Here is a 16,777-nt window from a genome sequence, read left to right on the forward strand (position 1 = left end):
TACTGAAAAACTATGTCTCGAGATGAAGGTTTTCAACATTAACACAGAGAGGGTTGGATTTCACATAGTCGTGCAGAGGACATTTTTCGCAGAAAAAAACTGATCGAGGAGATGGGCCGGAGGGTGTGTTAGCCCTGAGTACAATCACGTGGACAAAATGGTTTATGATGCGGCTCAAATATTCCAATATTGAACACCCAGTGACTTACGGTGCTAGAACAATAAACATCCTTGGTTTAGCCTATATTGTCTAATAGCGTTTGATATTCTTATCCCAACAGCCACCCGAGCTCTTCAGCCTTCTCTTCACCCACAAGTTCGCTCAGCTCATCCTTGGATTCCATAAATCTATGATCGTCCCACTCGAAACCAGGAACTACAACCTCACTGATAAGCAAACAGTCATCACCGCTTGGCTCTTCTTCTAACGGGAGCAGGAAACTGGCCTTATATACGCCACCGGGAACAACCCATTGCGCGACCTCTCCGTTAGCAAAGTCAAATCCAACGATAAACGACTTGATGGTCCCATCTGGGTAAACCAACACATACTGGCCCCTTCCCTTTTGTAGTATGTGTATTATCCTCGAATGATTACGATGAAGTCTCCCGATCGCAGACTCTGAAGTGATCAGGTAGTAAATCAATGTGGAGTAGTTCCTGCTGATGGTTTTGTCTTTGGAGGTAGTGGTTGCTTGTCTGTATGAGTTGGTATTTTTTTCCGAATATGGGTTTTCCATATATAATGGAGATCTGTCTGTTTCTTTGAAGAATCCCCCTTCTTGATGCCCGAGTAGTTGTAGATCCTTCGCGATTTGGAGCACCTTTTGGGATGTGGTGACTTTTCGCTGTAGGAACACCGGTTTGTTGACTTGCACTAGTTTAGCCTGGTCAATTGTAGGGGATTGTAGGTATTGCGATTGTTCTGACATTGTTTGATATTGTCGAATGAAATACTGAAATAAATTGGAAGTTGGATGAGGGATAGACGACTGAAAGAAACGGCTCATATTGGCCGAAATATGTCCGGGGTCAAAGAATGGGGGGACCCCCAGATTAAGGTGGGCATAGCTAAAATGCTAAAATTGGCTTTTCACTATGGAATGAAAAAGTTTCCAGGAGATAAATCCCACAATCTGATGAAATATAAGCCCCACTTACGCTGGTCTACACAAGGTTCACCAAATATTCTCAATTTATACGAAATAACTGGAATATAGCGAATAACTGTAGACGACGCAAGAAGCCTCACATCCTCTACCAAAGAACTAAAATTAAAAGAGCCTGGCTGCCTAAAGTCGAGGCAACCAGCCATCATCAACCTGAACCACGCCTGCAAAAAACCCCGAAGATATATAAACCCGCAAAAACCTGAGTTGTTCTAGAGATCTCACTGGTTGGAAGGAGCAGCCAATTTGGATACTTGGACGAGCTTCCCACCCCAGGTTTTGAGCTCGGAGAGAAGAGTTCCAGCTGCGTGGAGAGTCTTGATTTCATCAGAACCTCCACGAGAAACTCCGTTGACGAAAAAGTTGGGCACAGTCTTTCTGCCACTCGTCTCGCCAAGGTAATTTTGTAGTTCGCGACCGTGGGTGTGGAGATCCAATTCCACAATTGTTGGCGCGGGGACAATATCGTAGTTTGTGTTAAGCAAATCTTTGAGTGCACGAGAGTAAGGGCAACCTGTCTTGGAAAAGATCACCACGGGACCCATGCTCATGATATCATTATACTCCTTAGCCGGGTCAAACACGGAACTGTCCTCATCTTCGTCATCTGTGCCAGCAGAAGATTTTAGGGTCTTGGCAGGCTTTTTCGAAGCGCCAGAATCAACTCCACCATCGGCATCATCGACCAAGGCATCTGCGGAGTCTTTCAAGATGTTTCCAGAACCATGGGGGCCGGTATGGTCAGACGAGCCCTTGGCTGGCTTCGTGGCTCCCTTAGAACCCACAACCTCAGCGGGGTCAGATAGATCTTTGGACAGTTTGCCGGCATCGGCAACTCCTGGGGCCTCCTCATCTTGAGTTGAACCCTCCAAATCAGAGCCACGTGAGTCCTGGAGATCTTTGAAGCCGGTCTCTGCCTTGGAGCCAGTCAATGGCTTTGCCTTAGCGTCGGCAGCATCTTTCGAGTCGTGAGTATCTTGTAAATCCTTAAAGCCCGTAGAAGAGTCAGAGGATGAACCCTTGGTCGAACCGGCAGAAGAGCCCTTGGTCAAACCAACAGATCCAGAGCTCGACCCAGCACCAGAAGGACTACCAACCTTCTCACCAGTCTTGATTTCAGGACTCTCACCCTTCTTCCCATTACTAGCACTGAACTGGCTCAACAAATCGGCAGCAGAAGACGAGTCCTTGTTCGTGTTTGCTATGGCAAAAGCCGGGGTCTCCGAAGAGCTAAGAGATACCACAAGCACTATCGTCATGATCAGTGCTGACAGCACCAAAAGTCTTTGTTTGCGGCTCATTATTCCTTGAAGTAAATTCAAATTCCTTGAGGTAGGAAACAACGAAAAACTGGAGGGCCAAGCAGCAACAGAAGAGCTTGGGTCCAAGATGTGGACCACATGCGACGGCGTGTGGCATCCCTTTGAATGCGTTAAAGGTTAGCCTCTGGCGTGTTGTAGTGCACAACACAATTTCCACAAAGGGAACTCCGCCCATAATCTGCGGGCAGTCTGCGGGCGGTTTTCACTATATGCCGGGGCTAGAATTGGCAAAAAAAAAGAGGCTGGCAGGGCTAAATGGGAGAAATAGGTGAAGATAAGGTCGAGTGCAGCTTTTGGCCAGAAAAGATTAGTAACGAGATATCGCTGAGTATCGAGTGAAATTTGGGATTCAATGAGACCCAAATAGAGCCCACCTGCTGCAGATATTCTACTGTTGCTAATGAGCCCCATATCAGAGTTCTGTAGACTGCTAGAACTAACTTTCAATCGAATATTTTAGCGCCATTATCATTAATTCCCCATTTCAGGTTTCTGCAGCTTTCCGAGAGCTAAAGCTGCATTTTGCTATCAATAAGCGTCCATATTTCGCGCATACCTTCCTGCCACTTCTGCCCCTTCCCACGTGCTCTTAAGCCGCACGACCCATTATTTCGGTATACAAGATTCTCTTCAAGTCCAAAATATCAAAGTCCTCCTTGTGGTCATCGAAATAGAAAAAATCTTTGGGAATTGGATCACCGGAGGGTTCTTGCTCGGAGTTGTGGTATTCCGATACATATGGATGTTCCAGGGCCTCTTCCACAGTTATTCGTTTGCGTTGATCAAACATCAACAGCTTTTCGATCAAGTCAACGGCAAGCGGGTTAGCCCGAGGAAACAACCGTTCGAAAGGGATCTTTTTGTAGAATTTGAGAGTGCGGAGATACTCACGGGCCCGTCTTGACTTGACGGAATAATAGTCTTCTCCCGTAGGGGTCCCAAGAATCTCAAATATCAGCACCAATTGGTGCCTATAGTCTTTCCCGGGGAATAGAGGCTTTCCTAGTAGCATTTCTGCTAGTACGCACCCAATTGACCACATATCTATGGCCTTCGAATACTGGGAAGAAGTCAGCATTATCTCAGGAGCACGGTACCATCTGGTAGCAACGTATTCTGTCAAGAAACTGAACTTGGATTCTTTCGCAGCCTCGTCTTTTCCCAGAGAGCCCCTATGAATACGGGCGAGACCAAAGTCGCAGACTTTAAGATCGCACTGCGAATTCAGCAGGATATTGCTTGGTTTCAAGTCACGGTGAATGATATCGCAACTGTGCAAGGCCTTGACTGCCTTCAAAATCTGGTAAGTGAAGTATTTGCAATGATCATCGCTGATCTGGGAGGAACTGCTCAACACCTTATGAAGATCCGTTTCCATATATTCTTGGATTAAGTACACTTCTTGGAAGCTAGCGAAGTCTGCGGGTTTTTGCACCTCATGCAGCTGGATGACGTTCTCGTGCTTGAAGTGCTTGAGGATCTTTATTTCACGTAAAGTTCTCAGACAAAACAGAGGCCGTTCAAATGGATTGATCTTCTTAATAGCAACCTTAGTGCCTGTTGGTTTGTGAAGCGCCAGCGCAACCACTCCGTAAGCACCCTCCCCCAGGAGGCTTACCAGCCGATAGTCAGCTGATATGTTGAAGACGATGTTTTCCTCAGAAAGCATTTTTGGATAGCTACCGGAAGCACCATTGACAAATGTATCAGCCATTGGGCCGGCTTTATAGCACCAGTTCAAGCAGCTCAGGGGATGCAAAAATGTTAAAGTGGATATGAACATAAAACAAACGTATGTGGCATCCTGCATCCAATTGTTTCAGATCTGGCACTGTGTCTCAGACTATGGGGTTGGGAGTGGAATACTCAAAAAAGCTTATCTCAGGTCGTGCAAATATCATAATGTCTTGGACTCTCTCGTTCAGCCGCGCCAGGGCGCCCAACCATACGAATCGTGATTCTCGTTCCAAGCGATGAAGTATGCAGACTAATGCAGGCCAGCAGTCAACAATTTTCTCTCAAAAACACTTCTCCGATTTTCCGATGTCGCACAAGATTGCACTTATACTTGGTACTAATAGCAATCTCGGGCTGGGGATCGCATACAGGCTACTGGAGACAGTCGACCCGACTTCTAGATTGACTCTAATAGTGACCTCTAGAACGCTTCCTCGAGCTAGGGAAACAATCGACAAAATCAAAGAACATAACGCACAGAATGTCAAGAGATCCGGGATACTGGAATTTGATTATGTTTTGGTGGATTTCAGCAATATGGTGTCCATTTTGTGTGCTTCCTACGACCTAAAGAAGCAGTACACCCAGATAGACTATGTGTTCTGCAATGCTGCGCATGGCGTTTATAAGGGAATTGACTGGATTGGTGCTACCAAGGCAATTATCAAAAGACCAATTGACGCTGTCACAAACCCTGATTATAAAATTCAGCGAGTCGGAGTGAAGTCTGGAGACGGACTTGGGGTTATGTTCCAGGCTAACGTGTTCGGGCCTTACTACTTCATCAACTTGATTTCTACGCTATTGGCCAACTCAAAAGATGGGAGGGTAGTCTGGATTTCTTCTTTGATGTCAGCTCCGAAGTTTCTTTCTTTTGGCGATCTTCAGCTTCTGAAGACAGACGAGCCCTACGAGGGCTCCAAAAGACTGCTTAACTTGCTCCATCTAGCCACATTCGAGAGTTTCAGGAAAAGGGGCATCACCACTTACATAACACATCCGGGTATCTTTGTTTCTGCCAATTGGGTTGCTTCGCTGAATGTCCTAGCTAATTGGGGTATGTTGATGCTGTTTTATCTTGCACGTGCACTGGGTTCACCATGGCATAACATCTCTGGAGAAAATGCCTCCACGGCGCCCATTTTTGCAGCACTGGAGGCGGATCCTGTGTCTGATTCGCAGGCTCTGTTTTATGGAAGCTCTACATCTGTTAATGGAACGACATCCGTCAAGACGGAAGAGATAGATGGCACTGGAGCAGAAGACGTACGGGCATATATTAACGCACTGAGCAAAGAATGGGACGAAAAATTGAAAGATCAGATAGTTGAGACCAGAGTTGCACATTTGAAGCCATGAGCAGGTGGACCAATTTGTTTCCGAAATGGCTAGTTCAAATCATACAATAGGATACAAAATTACTTGATACACAGACTAACCAAAATTAGGAAAGGATGGGGAAACTAAGAGAAGAAGAAGGGGATGTAGATGTGTAATATTGCTGTAGAAAGGCGTTTCGTCTGTTTTTGGTTGTTTTTTTTTTTGGCACTTTGCTTGAAATTTGAGCTCAAGAATCCAGGGCCATCAGAGAGCCCACAAACGTCAAAATCAGTCTAGATCTCACCTCGTTGATATCCTCTGGAACCAACCAGATCAAAGCTCCCAACTTTCTGGCAATCGAGATAGCCAATCTGGCATTTGCGTATCTTTCCTCCTCGGTTCTTCCTTCGGTGACCAGGTCGTAGTCCACATATCCTGGTTTGAGTCCGCTCAACACATCCAGCAAAAACACACCAGTAGACAACGAAGGGTCCTTGAACGATCTGATGGTCGAATGACGACCTCCCTTAGAAGCCTTCTCCTGAGCCCACTTCAATATGTTTGAGTCCGTGACCTCCTTTCCATTCTGGCTCAACGAGGCCAAAGTGTTGTTGATGTTACGTCTCATCAACTGCCATACCAGACCAAGCGTAAGTATCTTGGATCCGTCCAGAATGTCAGAGCCCTCAATTCCGACCAGAGAGAATCTGTTGGCCTTTCCAATAGCAACCGCATAGTTTGTGTTCTCTAGAGCCTTGAATCTGGACAACTCAGCTCCAGATGACGGTCTCTTGTTGACATGCTTCAAGTTAACGGAGCCTGGCATCACCTTCTCAAAGGCTTGGATCAGGATAGTACCATCCTTGAGGTCCTCAAACAAAGAGACAATCACCGGGTCGACATCAAGAGAGTTCAACCACAAAGTGAACACTCTCGCTTCTCTCTCTCCCTCTGCATCAAACTCCTCAATCTCGGGCTTCTCGTGCTCCTCAATAGGATCCAAACCAGGGTGGGTGTTGAACAAATGCGCCACAAACGCCAAATTCAGCTTGGGGTTACCAGCAACGAGCGAATTGGGCGTAAGATACTTGCGGCATCCAATCTTGTCGGCGTTGGTCAGAATCTGCTCGGCTCTGGTAAGTAGATCCGTCGTTTGCAGAGGAGCCAGAGAACAATGGTCTGGTTGCAACTGGTTCAACAGCACGGTGTAGTTCTCACCATCGCTTACATCCTTGCTGAAATTGGCCACTCGTCTGTGCCAATTGGCTGCCTTGAGATGGTAGTTGAACCATCTCAGCAAAATCTGTTCTGGTGGAAGCCTAAGGAACTGTTCCAGGGTTTCGTCGTCCTCCAACAGCCTGTACAGTTCTGGGTGGAGCTTAATGTCGATCTTGGAAAGCAAACCCCTTCTGATTATCTGCCAGATGAGACCCAAAACAAGATGCTCCTTTCCTTCAATGATATCCTCAGAATGAACGTTCACCACAACACATCCGATGGCCTTGGCCGAATTGATCACGATGTTGGCGTTCTCGGACATGGTGAAATTGTTGAGTTTCTTACCCTTCTTGGGGAAGTTCAGCACACGGGTGTCAATGGTGTCCGGAACGGAGTCATTAATCAACTTGGACAAAATCAAACCATCGGTGATCTCATCAAAGATCTGGAAGTTGTCCAATGGAAGCGGTAATCTGTCACCGATGTCAGCATCACCAGCCAACACTGAGTTGATGTGGCGCGTGAACTCCACTCTCTCTTCATCGTTGATGGTGTGAGTAGTTCCAGAAGTTCTTCCGCCTACAATGACTCTTCCAGCCTTGGCGTTTGGTGAGGTCACCGAGCTTTCAGTAATACCCCCCGCCTGCTTGGGCTGCGTCTGGCCTTCCTTGAGCTTAGCGCGAAGCTCAACATAATCGTCCAATTCAACATGTCCAGATGCATCCACAGATACATGCTTCAATGTCTCTCTCACGGTATCGTAGCTGGCCTTTCCCGAATCGCTCACGGCCTCGATGACCTGGAGCTTGTCAACCCAACCCTTCTCATCGAGGTCGATCTTGCGGAAGTCCTCGATTACCGCAAACAGATCTTCCTGCGAAAGGACTGGAAATTTTTTCTGCAAATTATATTTGTTAGATCATGAAATTCAGAATAGAATATTGCGGGAAAAGCGGATGGAGACTGAGCCGTTTGAGTGAAATCCATAATCGCCTCTCAAAGGGGCACAGCCTCTTCCATAACCTGCAAATCTATCCACCAAATAAAAACCACATACCTGAAGTTTAACAATGTTCATTGCTACAAATCAATAGAATTGTGCTGGTCTCAAAACCAATTGATCTTCAATTGGATGGAATCGTGTTGGCACGGAGGAGTTATACAGGTTCGTTATAAAGGTGGTCATTTCACATCAGTAGTCTTCTGCCAATTGCGGCTGTGCCTGGAACCAGCCATCGGTGGCTTGTGCCTCATCCAGTCGAGTCTTGAGCATCTGGCGTCGTGAATCTGCCTGGATTTTGCTTTTAGCTGTGAAAAGTTAGTAAATGAAATGCAATATTTGTAATTGGAAAGGAGCAGACATACCTGGCGTAGCTTCGTCAGAAAGATGGTCGTACGACGGTGCGGCATCCAGCCGCTGGAGTCTCCGGAGAACCCGGAGCTCGTCTAGCTCGGCTTCAAGCTGATCGTTCAACTGCTTCATCTCGCTTAGCTCGTCCACGTCCATTTCGCCTACCACATCGGGCTTGGCCTCATACAAGGCGTCCAACCGTAGTTTGTAGGCGTTCCTGGACGCTGTAGATTCACGTGGTGCTAGCAGCGACAGACGCCGTTTCCCGCGTCTGTCCTTAGATTGTGCCTGCTCAAACAAATCCTGCGGTGGAGGAGCAAACGCACTTGTTCCCGTGGCCTGGAGTCGCATCAATCTGTCAGTTTCGGGTTTGCTCACCCCTGGAAGCTGTATCACTGGATTCGCATCCTCAACCAAAACCAGACCTGAGGACGTTGAAATCTGCGGAGGCTCGTCTAGGTCGCGCTCACGACTAAACAGAACTCCCGCTGCAGACTCTGCTTGCTCCCATGCTCGCACACTGGACGCTCTCAGTGGATGCCGTGACGAAAACGTCCGATAATCGTAGTCCACCAGGTCCAAATCCTCGTGTCTGTGTATCACCAGCTTGTCCGTACGTCCACTTCCCATCTCGCTGTTAGCTACTGTACTGGAACTCGAGACTGTGCTCGGCGTGAGTCCTGCATTTCGGTGAGAACGTGACGGTATGGGTGTGATGACCCTGTATTTCGACGACCCCAATCCATAACGCTTGGATTTACCTGCGACTGAGGCAGACGAGCCAGAAGACCCGCCGCTGGCAGTGGCAACCAGCTCCGGAGGCTGTTGGGTGGTTGCAGCCTCGCCCAGCTTCTGCTGCTGCTGTGGGTTGTTGTTGTGGTTATTGGAGGACATCCGCGAGCCGATGCCGCGAAACAACTGTCTCCGCACATCCTGTCTTGACCTTCCGGACATTGTAGCAAGTGGCTCGAATAGCTGAGGAAAGGTGGAAAGAAAGAAGAGAGGTGAAGCTTGTGGAGGCGGTCCAGCTATGTTTGTGTGTGGCTCCCTCCCTGAAATAAACAACTTAAGTGCGACGACTAAAAATGTTATATAATGATTATGTCATCAAATTATTGAGTTGGATGTTCTTGCGCCGCACACGCTTTGTTGCACCCCGGCAAAAAAACCCGACCATAGAAACCACTTTTACCTCGATCGATGCAGGGCAAACCAGATCTTGAATCTCCTAGATGGAAGATGAATCACAAATCAACACGGTCATGACTCGAAAGAACCATATAATCTAGTAATCTATCAGCGTGCCGCGAGCAAATTTGATCCATAGTTAAGCGCCGGCTTTTAAGCGGCTGCAACGTTACAAGTTACAACCGCCCATCGCATGCTGCGGAGACCTTCTCCGGTGGCTGGGGCTCGAGGACTGTAGGTTATATAACAGGCCTATCTTTCCCTGGAATTTTTTCTTTTGATCTCGCTGACTTTTTCGCAACCTGCTAAGAGATCCAATATGTGAGTTATACTACGATCCGATCTATTCGGGACTAGAGTTACATTGGGCTATACAGTCCTGCTTAACTATGCTATGCCTTAGACCTACAAATCACTAACACCCCTTCAAGGAGACTCCAACTTTACCAAACACCACCGGAAGCGTCCACTGCGCTTGCCGAGTACATTATCTCCAAAATAAATGACTTTTCCCCAACAGCTGAAAGGCCGTTCGTGATTGGCCTGCCCACTGGATCGTCCCCAGAAGGTGTCTACGCCAAGCTGGTGGAAGCATATAAGGCTAAGAGAATCGACTTCTCCAACGTGGTCAGTTTCAACATGGACGAGTATCTCGGACTTTCGCCAGATCACCCTCAATCATATCACTATTTCATGCACAAACACTTGTTTGATCACGTCAATTTTCGCCCGGAGAACATCAACATCCTTAACGGGCTTGCCGAGGACGTCGAAGCTGAATGTGCCCAGTACGAGGCCAAGATCAAATCTTATGGTGGAATCCAGCTCTTTATGGGTGGACTCGGTCCAGAAGGTCATATCGCGTTTAACGAGGCTGGTTCTACCAGAGACTCAATTACCCGTAAAGTGTCGTTGGTTCAGAGCACGATAGCTGCCAACTCTCGTTTCTTCGAGAACGATGAGTCCAAGGTGCCAAAATTCGCACTTTCTGTTGGAATTTCAACTGTGCTGGATAATTCAGCCGAGGTGGCCATCATTGTTTTGGGAAAAAATAAGCAGAAGGCATTGAGCGAGACGATAAGGCACCCGGTTGATTCGGCTTTTCCTTCAACGTACCTCCAGACTCACGGGAACGTGTTGATCGTTGCTGATTTCGAGGCCGTTGAGAGTTTCCAGTCGAAGTTGTAAGACATTTTGAGATTCGATTAATAGTTGGTGTGATTGAGAATGTAGCTCATAAAGTTGGAATAGTAGATGCATTGCTTGCAGATGATAAGACACTCGTGCGGCTCATCGAAGTGCTGCTAGAAAGATACAGCGAGGGCGAAGGGAAAGTCAAAGGACGACAAAAATATCAGAGAGAGAGAGAGAGAACAAGATAAACAAATAATTCTCTTTTTATTCAAAAAAATTAAACAGTGATTTATTCCTAATAAAACCCTGAAATCAAAACTTCTCAGATCTGACTGGCAGGGGAAATTATCTGTCCAGTCCAGTCAATTTATATAGCAAAATTAATGGATAATATGATATAAAATCCCAGCACGTAGAGCTGTTAATTGCATAGATGTTTGAATATATTGGAAAAATTGAGTCCAGACGCTCAGCCTTTACCAGTCCCCAGGACTTCGATTGACCTCAGCGTCCTCTCAAGTCCACGACAGAGCACCTCCGCATCATCGACAGCACTCACACCAATACGAATAAATGCAACTAAACTTGTCTGCTCACTAGCCACCATGTCTCTTCCAAGAATTATACCAACGCCATTTTCATGGCAAGTGTGCTGAAGAGAGTCCATCGAATCGTTGATCCCCGAAATGGAGTCCAAGGGGACGGCTATGTCGATTTTGAGAAACATCCCATTCGAAGGCCTAGAAAACTTGATCTTCCCCATTTGGAACAATTTTGACTTCTCCAAAAATGCTATAGCACAATCCAGTCTCCTGCGGTATTCTCGTGAAATCTGCATCAGCCACTCGTAGTATCCAGGAGCCCAGCCCCATGCCTCGAGAGTAGACCGAAGAACCATCTGTGAAACCCCCGAAGGCGGCCCATTGATGGCATTGGAGTACAGTTTGAGTGTTTCGATAAACTCACGTGTCCCAACAATATATCCAAGACGAATCCCAGGTGAAAAAATCTTTGAGAAAGACTCACATCGCAAAACACGGCCGTCTGTGTCGAGTGCTAGGTAGGATTTGGGCACCTTCTGCTTATACTCATCAACGGTCTCGAAGTCCTCCAAAACCAAATAGCAGTATGGATCGTCTTCTACAATCAGCAAATCGAATTCGCGGCAAACGTCGTACACTTCGGCTCTCCGGTAAAACGACTGAGTCACTCCCGTTGGATTTTGGCCCGAGGGAATGGTGTATAGCATTTTGGGGAACCGGTATCCGGGTCTAAGAGTAGTCCAATTAGCCAGTAAGTGTCGTAAGTCATCCGGATCAATTCCTGAAGCGTCCATGGGCACCGGAACAGTCATTCCACCAACACAAGCAAGAGATGAAAGAACCGGGGTGTAGGTGAATTCCTCACACAGAACACAATCTCCACGATCTATAAAGGCATGGAAAATTTTGGACAATCCGTCTGTAGTTCCACAGTCAAGGACGGTGGCCCAGTCTGAAGCAGCTGGTGTGTGGATCTCACGTGTAACCTCGGTCACAAAATCAAGAAGCTCGCCAAACCCGGAGCCTGGTCCATACTGCCATGCGTCCCTCACGAAATCATCATCCAAGTGCAAACGTGCGGCTGATTTCGGTTCAGAAAAAGGCGCATTTCTTATTTGAAGGTCCAAAGACTCCACTGGAACAAACCCGTTGTTCAAATAGCCAATTTGGAGCAGAATAGGATCCGGATGGCAAATTCTCACGGGGTTTATTTCGCGGTTTCGCCATTCTCTCACTCTCTTGGCATAGTAATCGCGTGTCATTGGGAATTAATTTTTGGCGATATAATTATGACCAAAATTCATCTAAAGAAAGACGGATTGAAAGCAAATGGAATTGCAAACGTGGCACATTGCATGGCTTCCTATTGGTTTTTACAAGTTGTCCGCTAACGTTTACTGATAGCGATCGCGTTCTGATGCTTGACCGTGTACGGTGAGGAAGACCGAGCTTATCACAAGGATTGGGTGCACGCACGACCTGGGGAACGTGTAGAATTGAAAACTAAGAATATACTGAGTGACACAAAAAGTAGAAACCCAGAAAAGCAGTGGGATATCAAACCAGCGACCTTAGATATACTGGGGGTAGCAAATGCAAAGATGAAGGGTAGGGGATACTGACTAAGGGATACCAGATGGCGCAGGTGAAAGCATGACAGTAAGTCAGTTACCTGTAGATACCTCAAGATATTTTTTACAATTTCCAATCAATATCGGTTCACATCGGCTTATTTGTAAACTGACGATATTAAAAAAACCAGACGTCACTAATATATACTTGTAAATACGGTAGTATATCAAAATAGCCTAGTGGATGATTGTAGGAACCAACGTAAGGCATCTCAGCAGGTGCCATTCTGGTACCAATCCTCATACTAATAAATGTCAGACAATATCAGAGAATATCAGAGTCTAGCGATCTCCAGACGATGGATGTTTGTTGCGAAAATCACATGCAAAAGTTCAACTAAAAAATCTCAAAAGAAAAACATGTCTAAATCTATTTTAGTTCGAATGCCAATTAGACCTATTTAGGCCAGACGCACGGTTAAATGCGTCTAAAAGAAACTTTTGGATATCTAGCCAATTTCTGGCACGTGACGGTCCAGAAGCGCCATACGACAATTCCCTGGAAGTCGGGACATTCGAAATGCCAATTGCAAATGCTTCGGGATCTGGGACCGACAGCAACAAACACTCAAATTCGAGATGGAACGGCCTTCCCAATCGGGGATAAATGCGTGGTCAAGTTGACACTTGCGTTCGATGACCTAAAAGCGCCATACAGCCAAGTTTCATGCCTCTACTGTAGGCATTTCCGCGACAACTTTCTACATGGATTCGGCAGATATCAGGCTGGCCACTTCCGAACAAGGTGATGTTTTTAGTGAAATTCAAGGCTACGTAGCCCGTGTTATTTTAGCGGTGCATATATAAGGACGGGACCAGATCAATGGGCCCATAATGCTCTTTCTGTACATGCTTATTGTGTCATTTTGAAGCACACACGCAGAAAAAAAATTCCCTCACGTCTGAGCCAAATCCGGGCGCCTCATTGGCCGGACGGCTTTGTCCAAGAAATGTTCTCTCACATTTGAAGGAGGTCCCAGCTTACAGCACACATGCCATATCTGGGCTGTAACGGACACACGAAAACCCTTTCCTTGCCTGGATCACTTTTGTACCAGTTTTAAGCGTTTCCCGCTGAAAATAGCTGTTCTGTGTTTTTTTAACCGACCGCGTTTCATTCAACCGGAACGCAACTCGGTCGGCACACGTCCTGCGGCCCGGTGACATAGTGCATCCAGGGTGGATCCGTATATGCGTTTTAAAGAATATTTTTCGCATTTCATAGAGAAGCAATCCTATTGTTTCGTAGAGGTAGCCGTTTCACTCCGGGGAGGCTTGTGAAACTAGCATTTTAGTGTGTTTTACCAGCTACTGCACATGTGCCGTAATTCTGGGCTGTTCTGTATGTAGCCAAATTCCGAGATCCTTGCCAGTTCAACCTTAATAGGGATCGAAGTGTGGGAGGATTGAGGCAACTGATCTGTGTCTGGGTTCGAGACTTATTGGAGGGAAGGGTTGTCCAAAAGTTTGTAGCGTGGTTAGAAAGTAACTATCACTGCTAGATCCCCGCTATTGCTTCGAAACTCCTGACCCATTTTCCCTATCTAGCGTTACCTATGTTCCATCTTGCACAGCGTCACACATCTTCCCTGCAACAATGAACGTCATCCGACATGGCCGCATAACCATTCGAGGGACGTACCTTTTTGGAGGGGGGGGGATTTAAGAATTTTTTTGGCTTTCTTTTGAGCGCGCAGCAACTGGCCGCGTCTCAGCGGGCATGATTCCTGGTTTTTTCTTCTTTATATATTAATAGACCCGCATTGTGTGGAGCTCGCAGAGCTAAACCATGGTACCTGTTGGAAACGTGAGATAAAACCTGATAAACCGTGTTAGTCTGTGTATCCTTCGTGCACTTTCTGCCCCTTCTAATATACCACCACATCTGGACAAGGGCTACATCCATATTATAAACCGTGGTTCTCTTCAAAGCAGGATACTTGCCGTTTTGGGCTTATTTGAATAAAGTTAGAGAGGGTCCCTGAGGAAGCAGATATCCCACTTTGGCTTTAGTTCGAAATCGTTTTGAATAGCTGCTCTTCTCATTTTTACGCCGTTTTTTTATTCTTTTCTCTCGCTTCTTTGTTTTTTCTGCTTGCCTGGTATCCTCCGGGCTTTTCTTTGAATGTCCAGAAACACCGAAAAGAGGTCCAGGTCTAAGGCTGCGTAAGTGTTGATTTGAACTCTTGAGGGGGAGGACAAGAGAAATGGTGTGAAAAATGGCTTGTTTTGTTCAATATTCTTGGTGAGCTTGATATTTGAAAACGCTGTGAATCGGTGATTGCCTTATCTCTAGGGTTTTGCCGTTTCTTTTTGTTTTCAGTCGATTTCCCTTATCTACAGGCTTACAAGCTCATGCCACCCTCGCCACTTTCCCACTCCCATCGCCTTTTGTTTTCTAGTGTTACTAACATTTAGCAGGTGTGACAGGTGCCGATCAAGGCGATCAAAATGCTCCGGAACAATACCGTGCCAGGCATGTGCCAAAACGAGACATCCGTGCAGGTATAGCGAGACAAAACGCAAGGCGATCGTTCTGGAGTCCAAGCTCAAGAGCCTTGAGTATAAGGCTCTTCAATATGACATCCTTACCAGCTCTAATTCAATTGGTGAGCAATATATTTCCGAGGCTCGCCACCAGGATGTGCCGAACATCACGCGCACGAGGGCGATCTCGCTGATCTTGACTGCGTGTTTCCACACTGGCTTTCCCCTGAGACTCGATCTTATGAAGGCCAAAGTTGCCGAGTACTGTATGCGAGAAGATGAAGAGGAAGAAGAAGAAGATCCGTGTATCGTATTCCCAGAAACTCTTCCGCAAGAAGAGCGTTGGGTGCCTGCTTTGCTGATGATGGTACTTGCATTGGGAGAGATCTACGACAATAGCAACCCGAGACCGATTGATTCAAAGGCTGGACTGCCATTTTTTATTGCAGCATGGCGTGCTTTTGAGCATCTACGATTGGAGACCCCACATCCGATTGAAGCCATTGAGTTCATGAACGGGGCCTCATTCTACTTTCGCGCAATAGGAGACGATATCAACGCACTCACATATTCGGGACTGGCCTTACAGATGTGCAGTAGCACTGGTATGTTCAGGCGGGATGATTTTTCAGAAGAGAGTGAGTTAGATGAAGAATCTGTCGAGGTGCAGTACGGACGTGTGGTGTTCTGGACCACATACATCATCAACAGGTTTCTTTCAGTTAAAGATGCACAGGCGATGCTTCTAGACAGACAGATTATTACTAGACAGTATCCCTTGAGCTTGGTTTACGGAGAACCAAGCTTGAAAATGGGCAGACAGCATCTGAAATCTTTCTTGCTGATTGGTCGCTTGGCAGAGGAAGTTAACCATATCGTCTATCAGAAGCAGGGTTCTCTTCAAAATAGACAGGTCTTCCTGAAGGATGTATTGGAGATGCTGCAGAGGTTAATTGACTGGAAGAAGTCCATACCAGACGATGCCAGTTTGACACACATGCTTTCGATGTCTAATATGAAAAGGAGACTTGTGTTAACGGTCCATTTATTCTACTGTCTTCTGATTCAGTTGGCTACGGCACCTGTTTTGGTGAAAATTCTGGAGCGCAATTACCACCGTTCTATTCTGTCTGGTCCTCTTCAAAGTGTTATCAGCAACTGTTTCAGCTCGGCGGGGCTTTCTCTCAACATTATAACACATCTCCACAAGACAGATATGTTTGCCATTCACGGTCCAAGCGATACGGATTATCTTTACCATACTGCACTTACTTTTGCCATCTTCCTCGCGATGGGCTCTGATGACCCTGATATGACGGAGTCCTACATCCAGTTCTCGCTAGATCTGCTGCTGACAATGAGTGAAAGGGGTAATCGTAAGGCCCGCCACAGATATCAGAATCTCGAGAAGCTGTTCTCCGGTATAAAGTCAAAGCGGAAGCGTTTGAGTAAGCAGCAGAAGGTCTGCAAGATCCAGCTTCCGGATATAGTACAGGATACATCGTTCATGACACCGCCCCAAAGTTTCAACTTCTTCAGCAAGGAGGATCTACAGTTCTGGGAGGATGCTTATTTGAATAGTCCTACTGGGGTTAATGGGGACAATATGATGTGTTCTGCACTGGAGAAATTTGTAAAATAGCAATGTATTATAGGGTGAATAATGGGTTTACATTAG

General features: G+C 46.5%; 9 protein-coding genes across 9 annotated transcripts; 3 read left to right on the plus strand and 6 right to left on the minus strand.

Annotated features, from left to right (window-relative positions):
• Window positions 1–269: 269 nt before the first annotated feature.
• Window positions 270–1,010, minus strand: KUCA_T00003571001 (uncharacterized protein; the record flags this gene model as incomplete). The annotated part of the gene is made up of 1 exon (XM_022601999.1): window positions 270–1,010. One exon carries the CDS (start codon window positions 1,008–1,010, stop codon window positions 270–272), a length of 741 nt encoding a protein of 246 aa, XP_022459586.1.
• Window positions 1,011–1,390: 380 nt separating this feature from the next.
• KUCA_T00003572001 (uncharacterized protein) lies at window positions 1,391–2,470 on the minus strand (the record flags this gene model as incomplete). The annotated part of the gene is made up of 1 exon (XM_022602000.1): window positions 1,391–2,470. One exon carries the CDS (start codon window positions 2,468–2,470, stop codon window positions 1,391–1,393), a length of 1,080 nt encoding a protein of 359 aa, XP_022459587.1.
• Window positions 2,471–3,080: 610 nt separating this feature from the next.
• KUCA_T00003573001 (uncharacterized protein) lies at window positions 3,081–4,160 on the minus strand (the record flags this gene model as incomplete). The annotated part of the gene is made up of 1 exon (XM_022602001.1): window positions 3,081–4,160. The coding sequence occupies one exon, from the start codon at window positions 4,158–4,160 to the stop codon at window positions 3,081–3,083; it is 1,080 nt and encodes a 359-aa protein (XP_022459588.1).
• Window positions 4,161–4,534: 374 nt separating this feature from the next.
• Window positions 4,535–5,587, plus strand: KUCA_T00003574001 (uncharacterized protein; the record flags this gene model as incomplete). The annotated part of the gene is made up of 1 exon (XM_022602002.1): window positions 4,535–5,587. One exon carries the CDS (start codon window positions 4,535–4,537, stop codon window positions 5,585–5,587), a length of 1,053 nt encoding a protein of 350 aa, XP_022459589.1.
• Window positions 5,588–5,795: 208 nt separating this feature from the next.
• KUCA_T00003575001 (uncharacterized protein) lies at window positions 5,796–7,844 on the minus strand (the record flags this gene model as incomplete). The annotated part of the gene is made up of 2 exons (XM_022602003.1): window positions 5,796–7,664; window positions 7,824–7,844. 2 exons carry the CDS (start codon window positions 7,842–7,844, stop codon window positions 5,796–5,798), a joined length of 1,890 nt encoding a protein of 629 aa, XP_022459590.1.
• Window positions 7,845–7,958: 114 nt separating this feature from the next.
• KUCA_T00003576001 (uncharacterized protein) lies at window positions 7,959–9,071 on the minus strand (the record flags this gene model as incomplete). Its single annotated transcript, XM_022602004.1, has 2 exons — window positions 7,959–8,074; window positions 8,132–9,071. 2 exons carry the CDS (start codon window positions 9,069–9,071, stop codon window positions 7,959–7,961), a joined length of 1,056 nt encoding a protein of 351 aa, XP_022459591.1.
• Window positions 9,072–9,944: 873 nt separating this feature from the next.
• On the plus strand, window positions 9,945–10,493 carry KUCA_T00003577001 (uncharacterized protein; the record flags this gene model as incomplete). Its single annotated transcript, XM_022602005.1, has 1 exon — window positions 9,945–10,493. One exon carries the CDS (start codon window positions 9,945–9,947, stop codon window positions 10,491–10,493), a length of 549 nt encoding a protein of 182 aa, XP_022459592.1.
• Window positions 10,494–10,908: 415 nt separating this feature from the next.
• KUCA_T00003578001 (uncharacterized protein) lies at window positions 10,909–12,243 on the minus strand (the record flags this gene model as incomplete). The annotated part of the gene is made up of 1 exon (XM_022602006.1): window positions 10,909–12,243. The coding sequence occupies one exon, from the start codon at window positions 12,241–12,243 to the stop codon at window positions 10,909–10,911; it is 1,335 nt and encodes a 444-aa protein (XP_022459593.1).
• Window positions 12,244–14,737: 2,494 nt separating this feature from the next.
• On the plus strand, window positions 14,738–16,741 carry KUCA_T00003580001 (uncharacterized protein; the record flags this gene model as incomplete). The annotated part of the gene is made up of 2 exons (XM_022602008.1): window positions 14,738–14,778; window positions 15,034–16,741. The coding sequence occupies 2 exons, from the start codon at window positions 14,738–14,740 to the stop codon at window positions 16,739–16,741; spliced, it is 1,749 nt and encodes a 582-aa protein (XP_022459594.1).
• Between the last annotated feature and the right edge of the window lie 36 nt (window positions 16,742–16,777).

The sequence above is a fragment of the Kuraishia capsulata genome, genomic scaffold (genome assembly GCF_000576695.1).
Source record: "Kuraishia capsulata CBS 1993 genomic scaffold, Kuraishia_capsulata_scaffold_4, whole genome shotgun sequence".
In the NCBI taxonomy this organism is placed as follows: Eukaryota; Fungi; Ascomycota; class Pichiomycetes; order Pichiales; family Pichiaceae; genus Kuraishia; species Kuraishia capsulata.